The sequence below is a fragment of the Pleurodeles waltl genome, chromosome 1_2, assembly GCF_031143425.1.
Source record: "Pleurodeles waltl isolate 20211129_DDA chromosome 1_2, aPleWal1.hap1.20221129, whole genome shotgun sequence".
In the NCBI taxonomy this organism is placed as follows: Eukaryota; Metazoa; Chordata; class Amphibia; order Caudata; family Salamandridae; genus Pleurodeles; species Pleurodeles waltl.
The window spans coordinates 227,406,200-227,427,384 of NC_090437.1; the positions used below are offsets into that span (position 1 = coordinate 227,406,200).

The 21,185-nt window shown below is 39.9% G+C and overlaps 1 protein-coding gene across 10 annotated transcripts in view; it reads right to left on the minus strand.

Moving 5' to 3' along the window:
• ADGRL3 (adhesion G protein-coupled receptor L3) overlaps positions 1-21,185 on the minus strand; it is a 1,158,007-nt gene that overhangs the window by 624,047 nt on the left and 512,775 nt on the right. For 8 of the 10 annotated variants that reach the window (XM_069237923.1, XM_069237915.1, XM_069237895.1 and 5 more), the window contains 2 exons: positions 20,444-20,524; positions 9,645-9,858 (listed from right to left, as the gene is read on the minus strand). In XM_069237923.1, the coding sequence (XP_069094024.1) occupies positions 9,645-9,858; positions 20,444-20,524 (295 nt within the window). The remainder of the gene's footprint in view (positions 1-9,644; positions 9,859-20,443; positions 20,525-21,185) is intronic. The other 2 variants (XM_069237906.1, XM_069237928.1) reach the window with 2 other exon arrangements.

Sequence of the window (21,185 nt, forward strand, 5' to 3'; positions counted from 1 at the left end):
TTTGTCTAACACACTAGAGCAGAAAATAAAAAGTCAACACTGTGACCATACACTTTTCCTAATGAAACATCAGTCCACTGGATTTCCTAATGCTTGTTTACAAATGAAGGCAAAACTGGTATTTAAATCCTGAGCCAGTGAATAGTAAAAATTGTAAAATTCATGTTAGTCCTGTAAGGCCTAGGGTGGTCTCCCCTCAAACTCTTTGTCTACTTGCCTCATCAGTGCTGAATCTTTTTGGTTGCCTTAGAACTTTGAGCACTTTACAACTGCTGAACGCTGCTAAAGTGCATATGCTTCTCTCCTAAACATGGTAACATTGGTGTATACACAACTGGCATATTTAATGTGCCTGGAACTGCCTTGTAAAGTGGTATACCCTATACCCAGGGTCTCTAAATTAAATGCTAAAAGTGGGCCTGCAGCACTGATTGTACCACCCACACAAGTAGCCCTTTAAATATGTCTTAAGCCTGCCACTGCAGAGCCTGTGCGTGCAGTTTTCCTGGGATGTCAACTTGGCATTTAAAACCCTCTGCCAAGCCTTAAACTCCACTTTTAATATGCATACGTCACCCTTAAGGTAGGCCCTAGGTAGCCCATAGGGCACGGTGCTGTGTAAGTGAAAGATAGGGTAAGTAGTTTCAAATTTTGCATGTTCTAGTAGTGAAAATACCTACATTTGTTTTTCACTACTGTGGGGCCTAGTCCTCTCATAGGTTAACAATGATAATTCCTTATTACACTTTTAAGCTGTAATTCATGATTGAGAAGGAGTGGCTATGTCATTTTTCATATAAGTGAAATGGTAATGATACATCCCCTTTTTGGTAAAGTTGGGTTTAACATTACAATTTTAGAAATGCCACTTTTAGAAAGTGGACATTTCTCTGTTCTTACAGCTCTGTGTGCCTGCAGCCTGTCTCCAATAAATGTCTGGGGTAGGTGACAGCTAAACTTTGTACATGCCCTCTAGACAGCCACCAACACAGAAAGGTTAGGTGTGTCTGAGCAGTCATCTGCATTCTGATAGCTCTTCCTGGGAAGGAAGGGATGGAGGGACTGACACATCTGAATAGGTAGTGCCTGTCCCCACATAAAGGGCTGAGTACCCCCTACTAACAGTCTGGAGCCGGGGCTGGGAGGAAAGGGCCTCTGTGCACTTCAAAGACCCTTCTTTGAAGTCACCCCCACTTTGAAGGCACAACTGGGTATAAGTACTGGGTCTCTGACCCCACCAAACCAGACACTTATGGACCTACAACTGGACTCTGTCCAAAGAGCTGCTATTCTGCATTAAGGACTGTTACTCTGCCTACTGCTGACTTAGAAGGACTGCTTTTCTACTGTGCTGTCCTGCTGCTCTCTGACCCTCCTGGGGGAGAGCTGGACTCTGCCTTGCTCACCAGGTGATCTCTAAGGGGGTGTTGGCTCACCTCCTGTTGCTTGAGACTCAGGGATATCAAAGTCTCTACTCCTACTCCTGAGCCTAGTTCACTAGAAGTGGACTCACCAGAAAAATTTATGTATCTCCAGTCTGCTTGGAGCAGAACCAGTGCATTGACGCTTTTGCATGAATAGAGCCGGGTTATCATTCTCGGAACCAACAGTCTGCCGTGAGAGCCCGGTGATTGGAACTGCACATCGCCATAACAGCAGGTTGGAGAGATCAACACATTGCCTTGACTGTGTGGTACTTTGCACTTTAGAAACAAAGCATCTTGTCTCTGTGCTTCGTCTTCAGAACCAACGCATCACCACCACTGAGTGAAGAAAATCAATGCATCACCTTGACTGTGGGCAAGAGAACGATGCATCGCTCATCTGCACCCTGTATCTTGCTGTTGAGGCCAGCATCAAGGTATTCTATTCACCAGTCTTGCATGGCTCTTTCCCCCATCCTGCGCTCCATTGTGGTTGGCCTGAACAGCTGACTTTGCCCCGGTCCAGCGTGATTAGATAACGCTCTTTGTGTATGTTGACTCTGAGCACTAGAACTCAAGTTCTACTTACTGGATTTTTGTTGTTTTTGCCTTGATTTATTTATAAAATTATTCTCTATTGTTCAACCTGGTGTGTTGTGTTGCACAAATTTTACACATTGCCTCTTAAGATAAGCCCGCCTACTCTGTGCAAAGCTTCCAAAGGGTGAGCACAGATTATCTTTTAGTGTGTATTTGACTTAACGTGACTAGGATCGTGGTTCTTGCTTGTACAGGGTGCATACTCTGACACCCAGAAGCCCAATTTCTAACATTTCAGTTTAAGGAACTGGCTGTGGGAATGCCCTAAGCAACTGTCATCAAAACAAGTATGTTTGATCGTTTGTGTTTCTGTGGACCTGGTTGTACTAAATTTCTAGAATCATCAAATTTTTGCAGGTATTGAACCGAAATATTCTGCCCTAAATATAGTCTGACAAAAAATTTTTCCTAAAAATTGTTACAAAAATATCTCTCCAATGGATTTAATAATAGGAAATCTACAGCAAAAGGAGGAATATGTTTGGAAATGATATTTAGGCCACAGTTTTTAAATCAGACATTTTTTTATACTGTGGCATACAGCTGCAGCCACATTCTGGCAGTCAGCTTCAGGATTAATCACCTCTTTCTTTCACATCAAAGTATCTTAGGATGTTATTCCCTATGTCTGTCACCCACCCTGCATGTGTTTTAGTCTCACTGTGACAGATATGTCCATGTCATTTTTCTCAAAGGCATTTAGTGACGGCCTTCAGTGGAGAATGGGTTGGAAATAATAAACAACTATTCTTGCAATTCAGCATCCACACAGATCTCAATTCCTTGTCTCTGTTATGACCTAAATAGTAGCATCACTGAGACAGAGTAATAACATAGAGCCTGGTTTAGATTACGGCGAAAGCGATTACTCCACCATATACATGATGGGATAAATATCTGAATTCCTTGTCTCTGTTATGACCCGAATAGTAGCATCACTGAGACTGAGTAATAACATAGGGCCTGGTTTAGATAATGGCGAAGGGGAATACACCATCACAAACATGATGGATATCCCATCCGCTGTATTACGATCCCATTATATGTTATGGGGATCCGTATTCAATCCACTAAAATCTCAATCAGGCCCATAGGTGTTAATGGATCATACAAGTAAACCAGTATTCACTTTTCTATTAAAGAAGGTGTTTGTGGGAGTGACTAGACACTTTTGTGTGTTTCATACGCAATCAAACTCACTACATATTTTTTGAATGGTCATCCATTTGTCTCCGTTAGCCATTGCCACTGTGAAGGGGGGGCGGAGGGTGCCAGAAATCCTTTTTGGCAAGTCTTTTTGCTCATATTTTAGCAAGCTTTGATCTGGACAAAACCATTAGCTACTCATGAGGCAGTTTTAGTGCTGTTTTTTCGTGAGCAAGATAGGTTTAGTACAAGTGCCTGCTAGTACAAGCCAATTACAGTTCACTTGCAATTTGACATCAGCATGGTTCCGCTGTCCCCAAATGTTCTACAATCAAGTTGCAAGCACTTCTAGTGGACCACACGATTATGTCAATGCTGCAAAGGTTCTCCTATTCTAAATCTGGTTCACTTGACAACTGTCTGGTAATCCTCCAACCTTCTAGCAAATGTAATATAAATGATTTGACTACCTATGACAGGTAAGATGATAGGCAATGCCTGATCTCAGGTTTTGCTGGTTCAAATGGTGAAAAATTATGAACTAGAATATCAAGAAAGATTATTGGAATAAACAAATGGGGTTCACAATAACTATTGTTCCCTTTGCATTTGGTCTAAGGTTGTTAGAACAAAGATGCATCAAAATGAGACATCAGCAAGCTCCTGCAATTCTTGACTTACCACAATAAAGTACTATGTTAAACTTTGAAAATACAAAGGAGGCCACAAATATAAACAAGTACATTAAAATCATTAAAAGATCACACAATCTCTTGAGTCTGCCAATTTTTGTACCAACTGCTCTGCCTAGGAACACTATATTGCAGCTTTTGTCCCAACTCTAATTGCCCCTTAGGAAACACCCAGTTGCAAATACTAATTATTTGCTGCTTCACTAGTTTTGCATATATTCAATGTTCACGCTTAACTTTTTTATTTAATTTCCTTTGACTTTCCACAATTTAGGAAGACAATTCTGCAAAAGGTTTCTAGACCTATTTTCGTGTACTGAACACTGACATCCTGACCTGCAAAGATCCCCCTGAGTTTCTGCCTGTTAAAGTCCTGCTAATATTAAAGTGAAGGTAAACACTGAGAGCTGGTTTCATAATGGGATATATAGCTGAGAAGCCTGCTCTTGGCCAACCTTGTGTCTCAACGCAAATCTACAGTCACCCTCAAAGTCAAGAAATCCTTAAAGATCTTTAAATAGAATGAGTTGTAATGTTTACAGAAGTTAAGCACAACTCACCTGGTCACAGATCTCACTGAATCAAATGGTGAGAAGTGAGGAGAATTGAATATTGATCTATCTTATTCAACTAAAAAAACGAAGAAGTTCAGCAATAACTATCCTTACCTGGGCACTTAACATAAGGTTCATAGAGCAACGGTGCACCAAAAAGACTCATCCAACAAGTTTTTGTTATTGTTGACTTCCTAGAGCAGGAGTTGTAAAACTGTAGATAACAAAGTCATTTTTTACTGGAGTTCAGCAGAACACAATGCCATTCTATATGTAGCTGCCATTTGGACCCCTCTTTTAGGAGAAAAGGTCTGGATCCGTGTGACACTAAAGTGAACTGAAAAGGCTGCTGGAGCAAAACTGGTTCACCAATGGCCAAGCTGACTTGATCAGATGGCTCCATTGCTGCTCAGTCTTGACTTGACCTATTGAATATCATAGACTGAAAAGCTTCTCTCATGGACTGCACAAGACCACTAGACGCAACTGTGGACAGATAAGATCCCAACCTGCAAGCACACATCAGCTCATTAAGTGAAAGTGTCAAGCATCATCTAAGGCAACTGTGTGGAGTTAAATCTCTTATTCCAGAATCAAGCTTCAAATTAGTTATCTAAGTTTTAGTTCTCTCTGGACTTCATTATAGGATATTGGTACTGAGAAGAACTGTATAAAGTTGCCCAACACACTGCAGCTTGGTTAGTAACAGGAACTAAATATTCAGAAAACATCACCCCATACACTTTACTCTTAAGTGGCTACTCATTGAAGTGAGAAGCAGTTTCAAACTGCATTGTGTACAAAGCATTCTGCAAAAGTTTGCAGAAATACCTGTTAGTTGCACCTCTTCTGGAATGTAGCCCAATATCTAACACCACTACATGTGCGAGATCGAAAGGAATGTGTGTAGTCTGTGAAAGCTAAATGCACCATGAGAAGCATTGAGATTTTCCAAGACTCCGGGATTCTTATATATATATATATATATATATATATATATATATATATATATATATATATATATATAGTAAAACAAAACGGTCCTCATTATGGTGCGCATTCAATACTGGTGCAGTCGTGAGGAATGGACCTTTCCTCCAGAATATGTTCAAAACAACCAGCTGATAACAACTGTAATGCCACACTCCAGGAGAGTTATTATACTTTTTTTATTGCAGTTATATAAATCACCAACCATCACCACCGACGCGTTTCGACCTACTGGTCTTGTTCACTGTGTCTAAGTGTTTTTTCAATGTCTATTATTTATAGTCTCTTGCCTATTACCCAATCTAGTGCATTAAGGAACATGTAGTGACTTTAAAAACTAATTCTTCAAATCAAAGGATACCACATCTCACAATCTTCCAAAAATTGAAATATAAACCCACATCTATGCAAAAATCTGCGGAAAGCATGTTTGTCCAAATGCAAAAATCTGTAGATGGAACCCAGAAAGGAAAACCTATGCTGTAAAATGGTATTAGTTATTTTGACAGTAATCCAACTATAAGGGGTTCACTCATCGAACCACAGTTATTAATCATAAACGTTAGAATTCCTGCACTACCTATAGATGTTATTCTTATTTCCACTTTGCTATTCTATCAATAACACATGTTTATGATTGTTCTAGTTGTTACCAAGTGCATGCATTCATATTTTATAGTAAACAGTTGTATATCTTCATAATATATAATGATATACATGTTATTGCATCTTGGATTATAAATGATAGTGAAGTTCCTCATCCCCATTGAGACCCCTCGGGCTCTTGGTTCTTAGCTGTATTATAAATTGTGATTCCAACCGTCTTAGTTTCATCTCTCGGTCTCCTCCCCTCTCATTACTGCCAATACTTGCAATTCCAAAGAATTTCATATAGGTCCAACTAGCTTCATCATGTATCATCAAATGTTTGGCAATATGTTCTAAGATACGTTTTATGAGGGGGCAAATTGTTCTGCCCACGAAGCGTAATCCACAGGGACATTCAATTATATATACCACATACCTGGTATTACAAGTGATCCTTTTATTGATCATCAACTTGTTGCCACGGTAATCCAAGAATTCTTTCATGTTTGTCCCTATGCGACATGCTTTGCACTTGCCACAACATACAAAACCAGTTGCTTGAGCTGTTAGCCAATTTGGCTATTTCTTCATCTGAAAGTGGCTGTTGACCAATAAATCTTGTAATGACTGTACCTTTTTATACGTTACCATTGGTCTATCACCCACCATTTTGCCAACATCTGGATCCTTTCTTATCACATCCCAGTATCTGTTGAGGATGTTCAAAATTAGATGATTCTCCTTACTGTATGTCATTACCAATCTTATGTTAGATTCATTCTTATGTATATTAGTCATTGGTTTATTTAGTAACTCCTCTCTTGTCCGAGATCTCGCTTTTTGTTCTCCAGATCTTATATCTTTATATTTATATTTTCCCTGAATGAATCTCCGTCTGGGTTCAATAAACTTTTGTTCTATTTCTTGTTCGGTGGAACAGTTTGGTTTAATCCTAATAACTTATCCATATGGTATGCTCTTTTTGAGCGATGTTGGGTGAAAACTGTCTCCATGCAATATACTGTTCATTGAGGTTGCCTTCCGAAATAAGATTGACTCAATTTGGTTATTCTCTATGTATACCTTCACATCCAAAAATTGGACACAACTGGTACTAATGTTATATGTAAACTTTAGGCCCATCTCATTTTGGTTCAATTTTTCAAAATATTGCATGAATTCCTTCTCTGATCCATTCCAAACAATAAAGAGATCGTCTATATATCTTAACCAAATTATTGCTTTTTCTGCAAATTCTTCGTTGTCTGCTCCCCATGCTACGTGCTTTTCCCACCAACCCATGGTGAGACTCGCGTAGCTGGCTGAAGAGGACACGCCCATCACTGTCCCACAGATCTAAGCATAGATTTGGTGTTTGAACAAAAATATGTTATTCCTCAGACACAGATCAATCATTTTCACTAACATTTGTGAATGTTTCAACTTATTCATATTGCATTGTTGTAGAAAATAGCGTACCGCTTTAAATCTACAGTTTTTTAAATGTGGATAAACATGCTTTGCGTAGATTTTTGCATAAATGTGGGTTTATATTTCAGTTTTTGGAAGATTGTGAGATGTGGTATCCTTTGATTTGAAGAATGCGTTTTTAAAGTCACTACACGTTCCAGAATGCACTAGATTGGGTATTAGGCAAGAGACTATAAATAAAACACTTAGACACCGTGAACAAGACCAGTAGGTCGAAACGCGTCAGTGGTGATGGTTGGTGATTTATATGACTGCAATTAAAAGAGTATAATAACTCTCCTGGAGTGCGGCGTTACAGTTATCAGCTGGTTATTTCGAACATATATATATATGTATATATATATATATATATATATATATATATATATATATATATATATATATATAGTACCACAAAATATAAAACAACTTCAACCTTCATATAAAAGGGAAGGTAAACATTTCACCAGGTTGAGAAAAAAATATACTCTATATTCCAATTTAACTGAGGCCAGGTGTCTCGGTTGGTGTTAAGTACACCAAAAGTCCCTTGAGGATCACACATAAATTAAGAGAGGATCGTTTTCTGGTTCAAGCCACATGACAATGACATTTTCAACAAACTAGAGATAGTAAGATATGATCTGTAATACAATATATACAAATACTTGCAAGCCCTATATTGTTTCGGAATACTATGTGACATAGCATATTAAATGTTAGAATTGTTAGCTCTTGAGCCTGCACAACAAAGCTAAAATGCTAATACCTTTCCATCATTCTGTGTGAGGGACGACTGAGGAACGAGTAAAATGATGACTGTGAACATAATTGTTACCTTACAGCTAGATCTACATAACTCAAAGTCCACCAAAACTGCATATCTATTTCACATTGCAAGCTCTCATTTGTACTTTCAAGACAAACTCTGGGATTTTTTTTTTTTTTAAGTTTTTGCCATTAAGATTCAAAAATTGATTGGTCGAAGAGCTAAACTTCACTTGTCTGATACATTACAACTTGTATTTTTGAAGTATTTTTTCATAGGTTGAAAAAATAATCACCTCCTGGTAAGGTGTATCTTGAAGCTTTTGCACCTACTGTTTTGACTCCACCACCCAGGCATTATCCACAAGGAAATGCCCTCACTGTTAACCATTATGGCCTAAACCAAATTACATTTTCATACAGTGTTTCTTTTAAAAGTTCGAAATATTGAAATAAGTGCCTAAAGCTGAGAACTCAGTAATTGCTTGCCACTTTTGAGAGAGCGCATCAAAACAATTGACATTCAGATTCCCTAGAGTACCCTCTTTGGATGAAAGGTCTTTTGGGAGTGTGTAGTATTAGGGAATGTGGTATAATTAGGGCTCCAAAAAGAACTAATTAAACCTCTTGCAATTTATTTTCTTAAGAAATGTATTTTCTTACATGTAGCAGTAAGCCACGCAAGGGTAACCAAACCTTTCTGTAACGATTTTAGGGGATTCTCCTCTCAGATCATTTTAAAAGCAGTGTCAAATTATTGAACTCGCAGCACAATTTCCAAATATACGGATATAACGACTTAGATTATACAACCAGCTCTGAAGAGAAACTCATTAATACTCTAAAACGACAAGGTCTGATGTAGCAGTAGTACCCAGGTAAATTTTATCTCCACAGCAGCAAATCATGTATGTGTCTGCAAGATAACAGCGTGATACTCTCTCTGACAGTCTTTCTGGGTCGGGGAAAGATTTTACAACCCTAAAAGCAGTCTCCTTCCTCGATGATTTCTGTTTATTTACTCAGTGTCCTATTTAGCCACCTCGACCATCGGTTAACAATTTTTTGATTTAGATTTTGCCCTCACGTATGATGCTTTGCTTCCCGTAGTGTGGAAAGGACCAAATAAAACCAGATATGTTGTGTGAATGCACGCAAGTGGGAGCTCGCCCTCCAGGAGCAAATAAAATATTAATCAGGAAAAAACGAAGTAGTGTGGACATTACGGGTTTGATCGCACCCCTTAAGCTTTACTGTCAGAAGGTCGTGGCACAGAGTGGACTTCATTCTCTGCCTCACCGAGAGCGACGTAGTTGACGCAGCAGGCATGCGGCGCAGAGTCCAGCGGCAACGTCTCGCGCCACGGAGAAACAAGCACTAGCAACACAAAAAATAAGCAGGAAGAACTGTACCTCTGAGACATAATCTTATAGGCATCTGGCAGATAACAGCGGATGTTCTCCATCTGGGCAGGATCCGAATCACAGATTTTATCATCGGTCCTCCCGTAGTTGGCACTTTCAATCATGATAACATCTGTTCCTGGGCAGCGCAGCTCGATTGGATAGCTCTCGCAGGATAGCTCTCTTCTCACCACCGCCATTGGAATCGGGGCCCGACTGAAGGCTGTGGAGAGAAGACGTGTGTATTCACATGTCAGCAATGTATGACCGGCAAAACGATTACACATATCGCAGGTTTCATAGTTGCCAACATTGGGCATACTTTTAACGCATGTGTGGTCAACAACACCAAACACTTCCAGAAGTAAGTACACTTTACGACAGAGTATATTGCAATCTGTGCTCACAGGCTGATGTTGTTTAATTAACATATAGAACAAGTCAGGCATGTCGAGTACTTTTTCTCTCAGTAACTCCTTCCATTCCCCTTACTATTATGTTCACTAGTAAGTGATACTCAATTGTAAAACGCTAAGTACTGGTTGTGGTTGTTATAAGAGTACTGTGCCCGGGTATTTCTTTTGTGGCCCTACTTGCTTGTATATTTTCTTATGCCTGCAACCCAAGACATCATGCCAGTTAGAGTGCACTTCGTTAGTAAGTGTGGTTTGCCGCATCAGTCTAGAACTGCCTTCCAAAAGTCTTAGGCCCACATCGTCTTTGCACCATCTTCTACTCCTAAGAGCATCCACTATTTTTCCAGGGGGGTCTCCTAACCTCGGTTATGATTACCGCCTTTCTACTAAGTCCAGAGGAAGGATATAAATCTGCCTCCTGGCAAGTGAGCCTAGGATTCCCAGTACAGAAGACAGGCAAGATCTGATTTGCATTTACTTCTCTGGTCCGCCTTGTAGTGGCTAAGGCCCATATTTATACTTTGTTAGCGCCGCATTTGCGTCATTGTTTGACGCAAAAGCAGTGCAAACTTACAAAATACAATTATCTTTTGTAAGTTTGCACCGCTTTTGCGTCAAAAAATGACGCAAATGCGGTGCTAAAAAAGTATAAATATGGGCCAAAGTATCTGGTGGCAGAAGTGTTGTGGATAGAAAGAAGGCTTCGAAAGTGCAAGTGATTTACTATAGCTACAACATTCTCTCATTCCTCTATTGCTGTACTGTGGGGCGTGTGCAAGAAAACTGAGCGTTCTTGCCTGTGCCAGGTGAAATGTAATTTTTATTTGCTTTAACTGCTCTTGGTTGAAAATGCAAATTAGCAAAATAATATGCAATTTTATTAGCCAAGCAAATATTTTCCCAGAACACTATTATTTTTAACTACAACATAATTGTCACATCCCACATAATAATGACATCCTTTTGAGTCAAACATACAAAACGTGCTATCGCATGTGAAGGACGCTGATTGCATTGTATGCTCTTGCATCGCTCTGCCCACATGTATTCCACGCATCTTGCATACTGTGCTTCACAAACAATTCCTTCAATGCCATAGCCCATCTTCCTTAGTTTCCTCGAAGGGAGAAGTCAGCAGGGTCCTTAGTTGACGTGCGTCACAAAAAATACAGGGCTTAATGTAGTTGACTTTCTCCTAGATGGGGAACACAACTCGAGTTTCCCCAAGGAAGGCTGGGTTTTCAAATCACAGCCTACCAAGAGAGCAAGTAAAAACCTCACATACCTGAGGTGGACAAACACCAGCTGCATTTGTCCTTTACTTACTGATTTTGAGGTCATTGGAGGCCTTTAGAGATAGACTCAATAATACAGCCTGTGCGTTGACTCTTCACTCTAAGATGGTCAATGGTACGCAAGCTGTGATGAGTGGGGCCAAGGTGCGTTTAACCAGGGAAAGACAGGATAATCATCCAGGAGTTTAAGAACTATGAGGAGAGAAAATATCTGAAAGGAAAGATGATGTATCAACATGTGCGTCTTCAGAAGGCGTAGACAATGCATGTCTTTCCTGTCTGCTAGGACTTGGAAGCTCTGACCATCTATGTATATATATATATATATATATATATATATATGCCAGGCATTACTGTCCATCTTTTGTGTTTTAACCCTATTTTTCCGTTTCGTAGGAAAGACAAACATAGCCAGCATCTGTTTCACCTAGTCGATAAGTTCAGCAAGAATCAAATGTTTCCTTCGGAGTGGGACTGAAGAAGCGTAAGTGAACTGCTCAGCACCACGAACAAAGCGACAAAGGCCCAATCACCAGATAGCAAAGCTCGGCATTCCATCAGGCCACAGCATTGATCCATTAAGTCACTGCACTGGCCATTATCCTAGTTAATTAAAAACGTAATTATCTTGCTTAATAATGAAATGTTTGACTGAGGAAATTAGATGGGAAACCTAATTGAAAACAACAGACGCCCACCCTCTCCTTAAAGAGCACCTGCCTACATTTCCGCACTCAGTTGCGAGCATTGCTGGTGTGCATCATTGAAGGAACGTTCCCAGTTCATTACCGAAGATATTATAGCATTTGATTAGCTGAGGCAAGTGATAATTACAAACCAATAAATTGAAGGCATTAAAAAAGCCAATTATGAGGTGGGGTCAAAAGTTAAAAAAAGCACTATCAGAGGCAAACTTTACTTCTTAGTTTCAGGAAGAAGGAGGACAAAACCGATTGTGAAACAATTACAGTTTGTCATGGCCAGTTTATGTTTTCCAGACATTCTGCCCTACTTCATGTTCAAAAATAAATTATATTCTTATGTTCTAATGTCGTTTGTGTGATTTCAGGCACTAAAATAAGAAATGTGCAAAAAGCCCATCAATGTCTGCCTGCAGTGACACCCAGTTGTACTGTCCGATTGTCTAAGAATGGTACAGGTTATGGAGTGTCTTATCAGCCTAGGCAAAAATAATAAATGGGTTGCTTTAATTACTGCCAACCACTGGTAATTACTCTCGGCTGCAATCCAGTCCAGTGTTTTTTGCCCGTATACCACCTCAGACCGGATATAGCTATATGCAAATCATCTTTCGTTCTGTTCTAATAGGAAAAATCCAGTTCGAATTGCCATGCCAGGTCCCCTCTGAGCAGGAATACAAGCAACCCAAGACCAGGTTTAGCCTATTTGGGCCTCCTAGTCATCTGACTCAGGGCTCCATAGAGGCAAAAACAAAAAGACATTAGTGTAATACTTGCATTAATCTCAGCCAATGGTATTTACTTTGTCCAAAAAACAATCTGTTGTTCTTTTTCCATCATGGCACCTCAGCATATGACACATACCTGTCTAGGGTGGCAGAGGAGGGAGAAAAACAGCTGTCTTGAATGTGGCCCTAAGCAATTGCCAGTAGCTCAGATTAATCCAAGATTTTCTTTCATCCCCTTATTTTTTGCAGTAAATGCCCTAAGTGTGACATCTGTGTCAAGTTGTGGGTCCCGTGCTTACTATGCCACAGGACTCAAGTTGTACCTAACTGTCTACATCTAACTAGATTAAAAACAGTGTGGGTTTGCTTGTGTTTTCGTCTGCAGTGGATCTGGCTTGGCAGTTCAGGCTGGACTATTGCTTTCAGAGAAGGACCTAGACTGATTTTGCATTTGTGAAGTGTCTACCTAAAGTGGGAAAGTGGGAAAAAACATTGGTCTGGAATGCAGTCCGAGCAATTGCCAGTGGATGACATTAATTCAAGCATCCATTTCATTCCTTTGTTGTTTGTTGTGGCATTCGTCTTCCTGTATTGCATTCCTTACTGTAAGGTTTTTTTTCCAGATCACAATCTATGCAAAATGTGTCCGAAGCTATTAAAAATGTAATTAGTAGTACAAGTACAAAGTCGATCCCCAAGTCATAACGATAAATCAGTGTTTCTAAAGTTGAAATCAATTCTGATTAAAAAAATGGACAGCTCTTTCAAAGATGGCGTACGCTTCTGGCATACTTCAGAACATCTGTTCATTAAAACTTTTTTTTATAATAGATTCTGGTAGGAAGAAAATTGGAAGCAGTACTCTCCATACTCCATGGCTTTGATAATGGTATCTAACTTGTATTCCTATAACTGCCAATGTCCAGGCCCATTAGGGTATGGACAGCAAAAGGCCATATTAAATGTTTGGCATTTTAATCATTTCAACTTTTTGAATTTTTTTTAATGTCTCTCAGAAAACTAACAAATCAAAATAAAGTGTCATATTCTCCCAATAGAGCTATGCCATTTTGAAGAATATTGTAGAAATCCTGGCTTTCTAATAACTAGGAACAATCTGAAACAGGAAATACCACAAATCCATACGCATGCTCCGAGCAACTGTGATAAAATGGTGGCACAGATGTTGGCAATCATTTATACTGATGTATAACCACGATACTTCCATCCCATGCAGAGTTTGACTGACTTCCAGATTGTAAGTTTTTGGACTCAATACACTATGGGTATAACCCTGGGTTCCAAAAATGATGCATTGATCTGTCCATCTAATTGCTGGCTCCCTGAGCTTCAATCATTTATCTGGAAATGAGTCAGTTTAAAGCAGCAAAAAGACCACACAGGACGCTTTGTCAATGTAAAACACCACAGTCCTGATTCACAAAAACTCAAGTTTGATTAATGTAGTACCCTGGCTTACTCTTGAGCTTCAGGAGGAAGCCAGGAGTACTGTTGGCTCTCTCTAGAACTCCCAAGTACTGCAGGAGGACGTCACACCAATTTATTTGTGAATTGTGCTCATATACTTTCCATGTTTGAATATATATTTGACCACTTCCCATCTACTGATGTGTAGTCCATCTGTTTGCTGCAATGCCCTGATAAAGTAGCATCACATCGAAGAGACTTAAAGGGATTCACACTTAAAGAATGTATGGGAACACCATCTAGCTACTCAAATTGGCCTCCTAAAAATACAAACATGTTATGTCATTCCGTGGACTAACAGAATAATTACTCAGCAGACAGAGGAATATCAAGTCTTTGCGGCAATGTAATGTGCATGCCGTGTTCTTAAGTTTGTTAAAACAGCGACACTACAGTGAAACTGAATAAAAGTTATGGCTATAGTTAGTTGAATAACGAGACAAGGCTCACCGACAGAGAAAGTGGAATGATGTGTAGGATGCAGAATTACCAAAATAGTGGAACTACTGTTGCTTGATCTCCAGTACAGCCAACACTGACCGCACACACTTTGTACTGTTGTTACAATTTATGGATGCCACATTTTCAGAAGGAGAAATGCTACTTGAAGACAATCCAGAGGAAGGCTACAACACTAGGGAGAGGTTTAAACTGAATATTTTATGAAACCGTGATAAAGAGTAAACACAGATAATAACTGTGCATGGTGTTTAATTATATGTATTCAGGGAAAAAAGTAGCCTGGTTAGGCCACACAGCTATTCTCTGCCATAAAATATTTTTTGGGCAGCCACAAAAGAAGCAAATGCCTGCAGATTGTCCCATGTGGTGTTCTGAGATCACTTCCAGAGGCAGCATTCCGTCAATCAAAGAAGCATTTAGAAAAAAATGTAGGGTACAAAATAAGGGAATGTTTAAATAATGCAGGGTTAGGAGAAAAGTACTATAGTTTCTGGTGTAGCAGGAAGTCCTGATGATCTGACACATCCCACGAGGGCAAAGATGGCACGTGTACTAATATAGCAGAAAGCCATGACTGCAGTTTTCCACGCCTTGGTCACTGTCAGTCCTGATCATTTACCACATCGAGTAACCAGTCACCCAGAAATGGGTGAAATCTGGTACAGAGAAAATCAGCGAACACCATAAACACTTCAATAATAGCAGTGGTAACTGAGACAATCAAGGACGAACTTGATTTCGGAATCGGTTTAGTCGACTCACCTGGGTTTTCTGTTGTCTGAGCGGGCCTGCAAGTTGCTGACAGATATGCAAAGTGCTTTTAAGTACTGTATTTCTACTCCACACAAATCAAAAATTTGTAAAGCACTTTCCCTGTGGTCGCACTTCAAAATCATTATGATGCCATTGAACTGTGGAAGGGGAAAGCTGATTAAAGAGAAACATCCCCTTTCAAGTGTAACACTGTGCACAAGTTTACAGTAGTAACGGCTTATCTGATTAAATGCAAATTCTTTGTTTTGCTCTTGGGATTGCAGATTGATATTAAGTGATGCAGGCTACCACTGTAGTCTCGTCTCTGTTTTAAGTGTGTGTTGTTATTTTTATAAAACTGATGCTTTCATGTATTTGAAATGATACAAACCATGAACACACACTGCTGTGAGACTCAGAGTTAAATTCTGACATGGAAAATCCAATATATTAACACGATTCAAACATTTTCATGACAAAGTGGAAAGTTTTTTTTTAGATATTAGTGAGAAAGATAGTTCTCTCATGGTTTTAACGGGAAAAACTGAATGTTAACTTGCAACCTAACGCTGAAGAAAACCATTTTACTATCTGTTGATGGTTTATTCTTAGTCATACTGTGTTATGGGTGGTGATACATAGTCACTAAGGCCCATATTTATACTTTTTGACGCTAAACTGCGCTAACGCAGTTTAGCGTCAAAAAATTTAGCGCCGTCTAACGCCATTCTGAAGCGCCATGCGGGCGCCGTATTTATGGAATGGCGTTAGCCGGCGCTAGCAGACCGGCGCTGCCTGGTGTGCGTGGAAAAAAACCACGTAGACCAGGCAGCGCCGGCGTAGGGGGAAAATGGCATTAGGGCGTCTTAAAATGGGGCAAGTCAGGTTGAGGCAAAAAAATCGCCTCAACCCGATTTGCGCCATTTTTTCGACGCCCAGACGCCATTTAAATGACTCCTGTCTTAGTAAAGACAGGAGTCATGCCCCCTTGCCCAATGGCCATGCCCAGGGGACTTATGTCCCCTGGGCATGGTCATTGGGCATAGTGGCATGTAGGGGGGCACAAATAAGGCCCCCCTATGCCACCAAAAGAAATAAAAAAAAAAAAAAAATTATACTTACCTGAACTTACCTGAATGTCCCTGGGATGGGTCCCTCCATCCTTGGGTGTCCTCCTGGGGTGGGCAAGGGTGGCAGGGGGGGTCCCTGGGGGCATGGGAGGGCACCTGTGGGCTCATTTTGAGCCCACAGCCCCCTTAACGCCTACCCTGACCGAGGCGTTAAAAAGTGGCGCAAATGCAGGGTTTTTTGCCCCGCCCACTCCCGGGCGTGATTTTTGCCCGGGAGTATAAATACGACGCATTTGCGTCGCCGTCATTTTTTTAGACGGGAACGCCTTCCTTGCATCTCATTAACGCAAGGAAGGCGTTCACGCAAAAAAATGACGCTATTTGCCCATACTTTGGCGCTAGACGCGTCTAACGCCAAAGTATAAATATGGCGTTAGTTTTGCGCCGAATTTGCGTCGAAAAAAACGACGCTAATTCGGCGCAAACGGAGTATAAATACGGGCCTAAATATCAGCCCCAGTCGCCAAATGATTGCCTAAATAGTGAAACCCACAGGGTTGCATTTTCTGCAGCAAAACTTATTTTTGTTAATCCTACCGAATATGTCCTTTGGCTGTGATATATTTTGCGTAGGACTTATTTGTTTGGGTAAAGCATCTCTCTTTGTTATCTCGAGCATATAAAACGGACTAACACCCTGTAGCTACATTTTACAATCATTGTTTCATATCACATTTTGTACAAAATCTTGCCAAGCACAGCTTTTCTAGTCGAGGCACGCTGAGGCAAAACACTGAGAAACAGAGCACTCCAGAGGTGTAACATTGTCTGAGAAGAAATTGAATTGAGGTTGGCAAGGATTGCTATTAAAAAAAGACAGACCTCGGACATACAATACTTTTTCAGTTAAATTTGATTTTGATGCTGCTGTTTTTATTAAGAAAAAGCCACAATGATTCGCTTGAGGTCCCTCAAAACTATTTACTGAATACGCAAGAGTATCTAGTGTGTTACTGCAGGAGTAGCACGACTATTGCTGCAAATGAATGGTGAAGGTATTGAGAGAAAGTTAGCAAAGGGTGAGAGTGAACAGCTGAAGACTTTCATAGGTAGAAAGTGAATACCTTATGAAGATGGTATTGTTGGTGTGTGTTGTATCCGCAGACAGCTGCTTGATGGCCAAGGTGTGTCTAGCTAAAGATGGGCCTTGTGCGGATAGAATGTGGGAGGAGGTGTGGCGCTAGTGAGAGGATGACAGTCAAGGGACCGAATGTGACGTTAGAGCTGTGAGAAAGAACTTTCGCATAAACAGCTCAATAACAGATGAGTGGCAACAAGCCATTGTTTCTAATTCAAGCTCACAACTCCTTACTTCTGTTCTTGGCGGTGTTTCAAGGGAATCAAGGTGCTGCAATATGATCAGAGCTAGCATGTCAGGTCAGCAAAGGATGCCCAGCACACGAGCATGCTTAAAATGCACTACTTCATCCCATGTCGGTTTTTTATTTGAGATGTCAAAAATCTAAAAAACATTATATGTTTTCCTGTGTTTCAGATGTGCTCAAATATGGTTAAGGTTATTGCTGAAGAGATGCTACACCTTGCTAATCACTTAAAGGTTTGAAGGCAAGTTCTACCCACTAACACGATTTGGGAAAGGGTTAGATGGCGCCCTCTTAGTGCGGCACAGAGATTGCAGGAATACAAGTAGCTCTGTTAGTGGGAAACCGGAATATTCAAGAGTGACTGAGCAGGAAGTAGACAGCTTTGTGGAATTCTGATATTAGTGGCTGTTCCTCTGTGTTTTGAGTTTGTTTGCCCACACTTATTTGATTAATACATCGTTTAAGGAAGGACTGTGCCCTGTTCTGGATGGATTTCTCTGATCCCTCGCTGATCCCTCACTTATCTTTTGGGTTGCTGTGTGAATGATGTGGTCTTTGCAGTAAAAACAGAGTAGATTACCAATGGAGGGAACATTTCTGTTATGAAGCTATCCTAATCTATGATACTTACAAGGAGACCATCAAGGATTGATCCTGTTTCCAGTCTGTGTGCGAGTCTAAAACCAGAATGGCGATGAAGGAATTGGTCCTTGAGGATACCTTGTTTACTTAGATTTTTCCTAAGGACACCATGTTGCTTCTAATGGTGATGTTTCCTCACATTTATCTTTAGTAAAGTTTATAGGTAACCATTACAATGTGAGCACTTTGCACCAGCGAATTCTTGATCCTCTTTACAAAGAATATGTCATACAATCACTACACATTTTTTTAAAAGAAGGAGATGCATTCCAAGGCTAAATATTCCAGCATAGTGAAGTAGAGAGGTTTCCTAATTTTACATTGAACCAAGCAAGATGACAAGAAGTCAACTTAGGTCTTTGTAAGCACTGATTTTGTTCTTCCCCAGGGTCAATTCTCTGCCTCATGTTTTCAAACGATGCCTGATTAGAATGGTGGCTTACCTCAAGCAGAAGTATCACAAGGACAGCTGCAGAGAAGAATGAAGGGAAAGATATTGCAGAAATGGAAAAGTTTGTCGCAACCTGAGAAGGGTTCCTGTGCAATACTTTCTTTAAACAACATATGGTACCATTCTGACCAACTAACACATCACAGAATTACATTTGATTCTTAGGCTTTTGCAGAAACTCCCTTCAACTTGTCTGTATTCAAACATTAGCATCACTCATAATCCTTTTTTCATGGACTTAAAGAAGTGTACCTGGCTCCATGTCCTGATTTGGCATCAAGAATCTGCACAGTAAGTATATGAACAAGGGAAATCGTTTCTTTTTTAACTCTAAAATATTGCTCTGCAGATGGAAGTAGGAAGCAGCTCTCTGCTTGAAGCACAGAGAACAAAAGGGAATTGGCTAGTGGGTGGATGGATAGGGCCTTGGTTCAGAGAATAGTCCAGCTGGACTGCTTTATCCACAAAGAGAGACACGTGAGAGTAGGTACTCAAATAACACATAGAATCGTGCAACTCTGTTAACAGAATCTGCAAAATAAACCTCTCAACTTTGAAAGCTCTGCATTAATTTGTATGACATCGTGATTTCGAAGTTCGCTTCTTATCAAATGGCATACTAAATAAAACAATTTTCTTAAAGACTCAAAGTTTCTGACAAATATAAAAATTTACCACATTCTGTACTTTAAAACTTGCCCTGCGCTGATCTCCCCTCCCTATATCATCAAACAAGTACATTACACCTAGTGTTTTTTGTTAGAGTTGGTTCTTTTGGAGCATCTTTTCTATGCTATAATTAATATATCCTAATTTCCTGCCAATCAAAGTACATTCTGCCCACATTGTATTTCATCTTTTGGCATTACTTTGCTTACATTCACAAAGAAAAAACCCAGCCTTTGCAAAGGTCTGTCCATTGATAACATGGTATGGATTTGTTTGCTTGAGACATTTTATAATCCAGTATTACGTACACAACATAATCACGTTATCAACCCAAACATTGTCTTTCCCCATTGCACAGATGAGCATTCATTGCTGTAAGAAGGGTGAAATATGGTGGCAGCATCATGGGGTTATGCATGGGCTGAATTTGAGCTGAGAAAGCCAGAGATGATATATTTGGAGGCCAGTAGCTAGAATATGAGGTGGTGTTAAGCCTGGAACAAAAGGAAGGGATAGTGGCAGTTAAATGACTGTCGACTTAGGGAGCCAAAATGACAACACTGTGTAGCCCAAGGGGGTACATGTCAGAAATGTAAGAACTGGATGAAATGGTTGATGGCAAGCACAAGTGGAGATGTGGAGATCCATTTAGAGAGCAGAGTGAGGTGACGTATGGATGGATTAGCCAGTTCTTACGGTATCATTTAACTATCAGCAAGACTCCACCAATGCCAGAGCAGTATCCCACCTTTTTTTTCGGTGCTACGTGTATTACCTTCTGAATATCCAATCCCAGCCATCTTAGGGTGTTTGAGACCATAGGGCCTACCTAAAAGACAAAGAAAGTTCAGTGCTTCCCACCATTCTATTGCTGCTTATTATTTTGATAATAGTTTGATAATAGTTTGTGATTCCTTTCAATAAGAGGTTAATGCAATCCATCAGCAAAACTAGTTTGCAAATAGTAGTATTACAGGCAAATGCTCTCTTGCTAAACTGCTTGGTTAACATATGAGATGAAAAAAAATGATTTCAGTGCTCTGTTCACTTCAGGAGGTAACCTCTGCATGTTTTCTGTTTCACTTTCGATAACTTGATTTTATCCAAGGTATTGATCTTATTAAGCATGCGTGAATGTGCATTTAGTAAATAAACGTATTGTTATTGAAATACCATGTGTGCATGTTTGAAATATTGATATGATATTATTATTATTTATTAGAAAACATTGATTGTGTGGCAGCATTCTTTTAACACCTATCACAAAATAAAGTATTTAAAAAAAACATATTTTTGTTGGTGTTAACATTAAAAATGCTTATTACAACCTTATACATATTCATGCAAAATTATCGCCCGTAACCACTGTCTATTCCATGTGTGCCATAATGTAATTGTAAGTCATAATTGTGGGGGTTCTGGAATCACGCCCTGAGGAGCTATGAAGCATCATAAAAGATATTGTACATCCCCTGTGCCTTCTCGCTTAA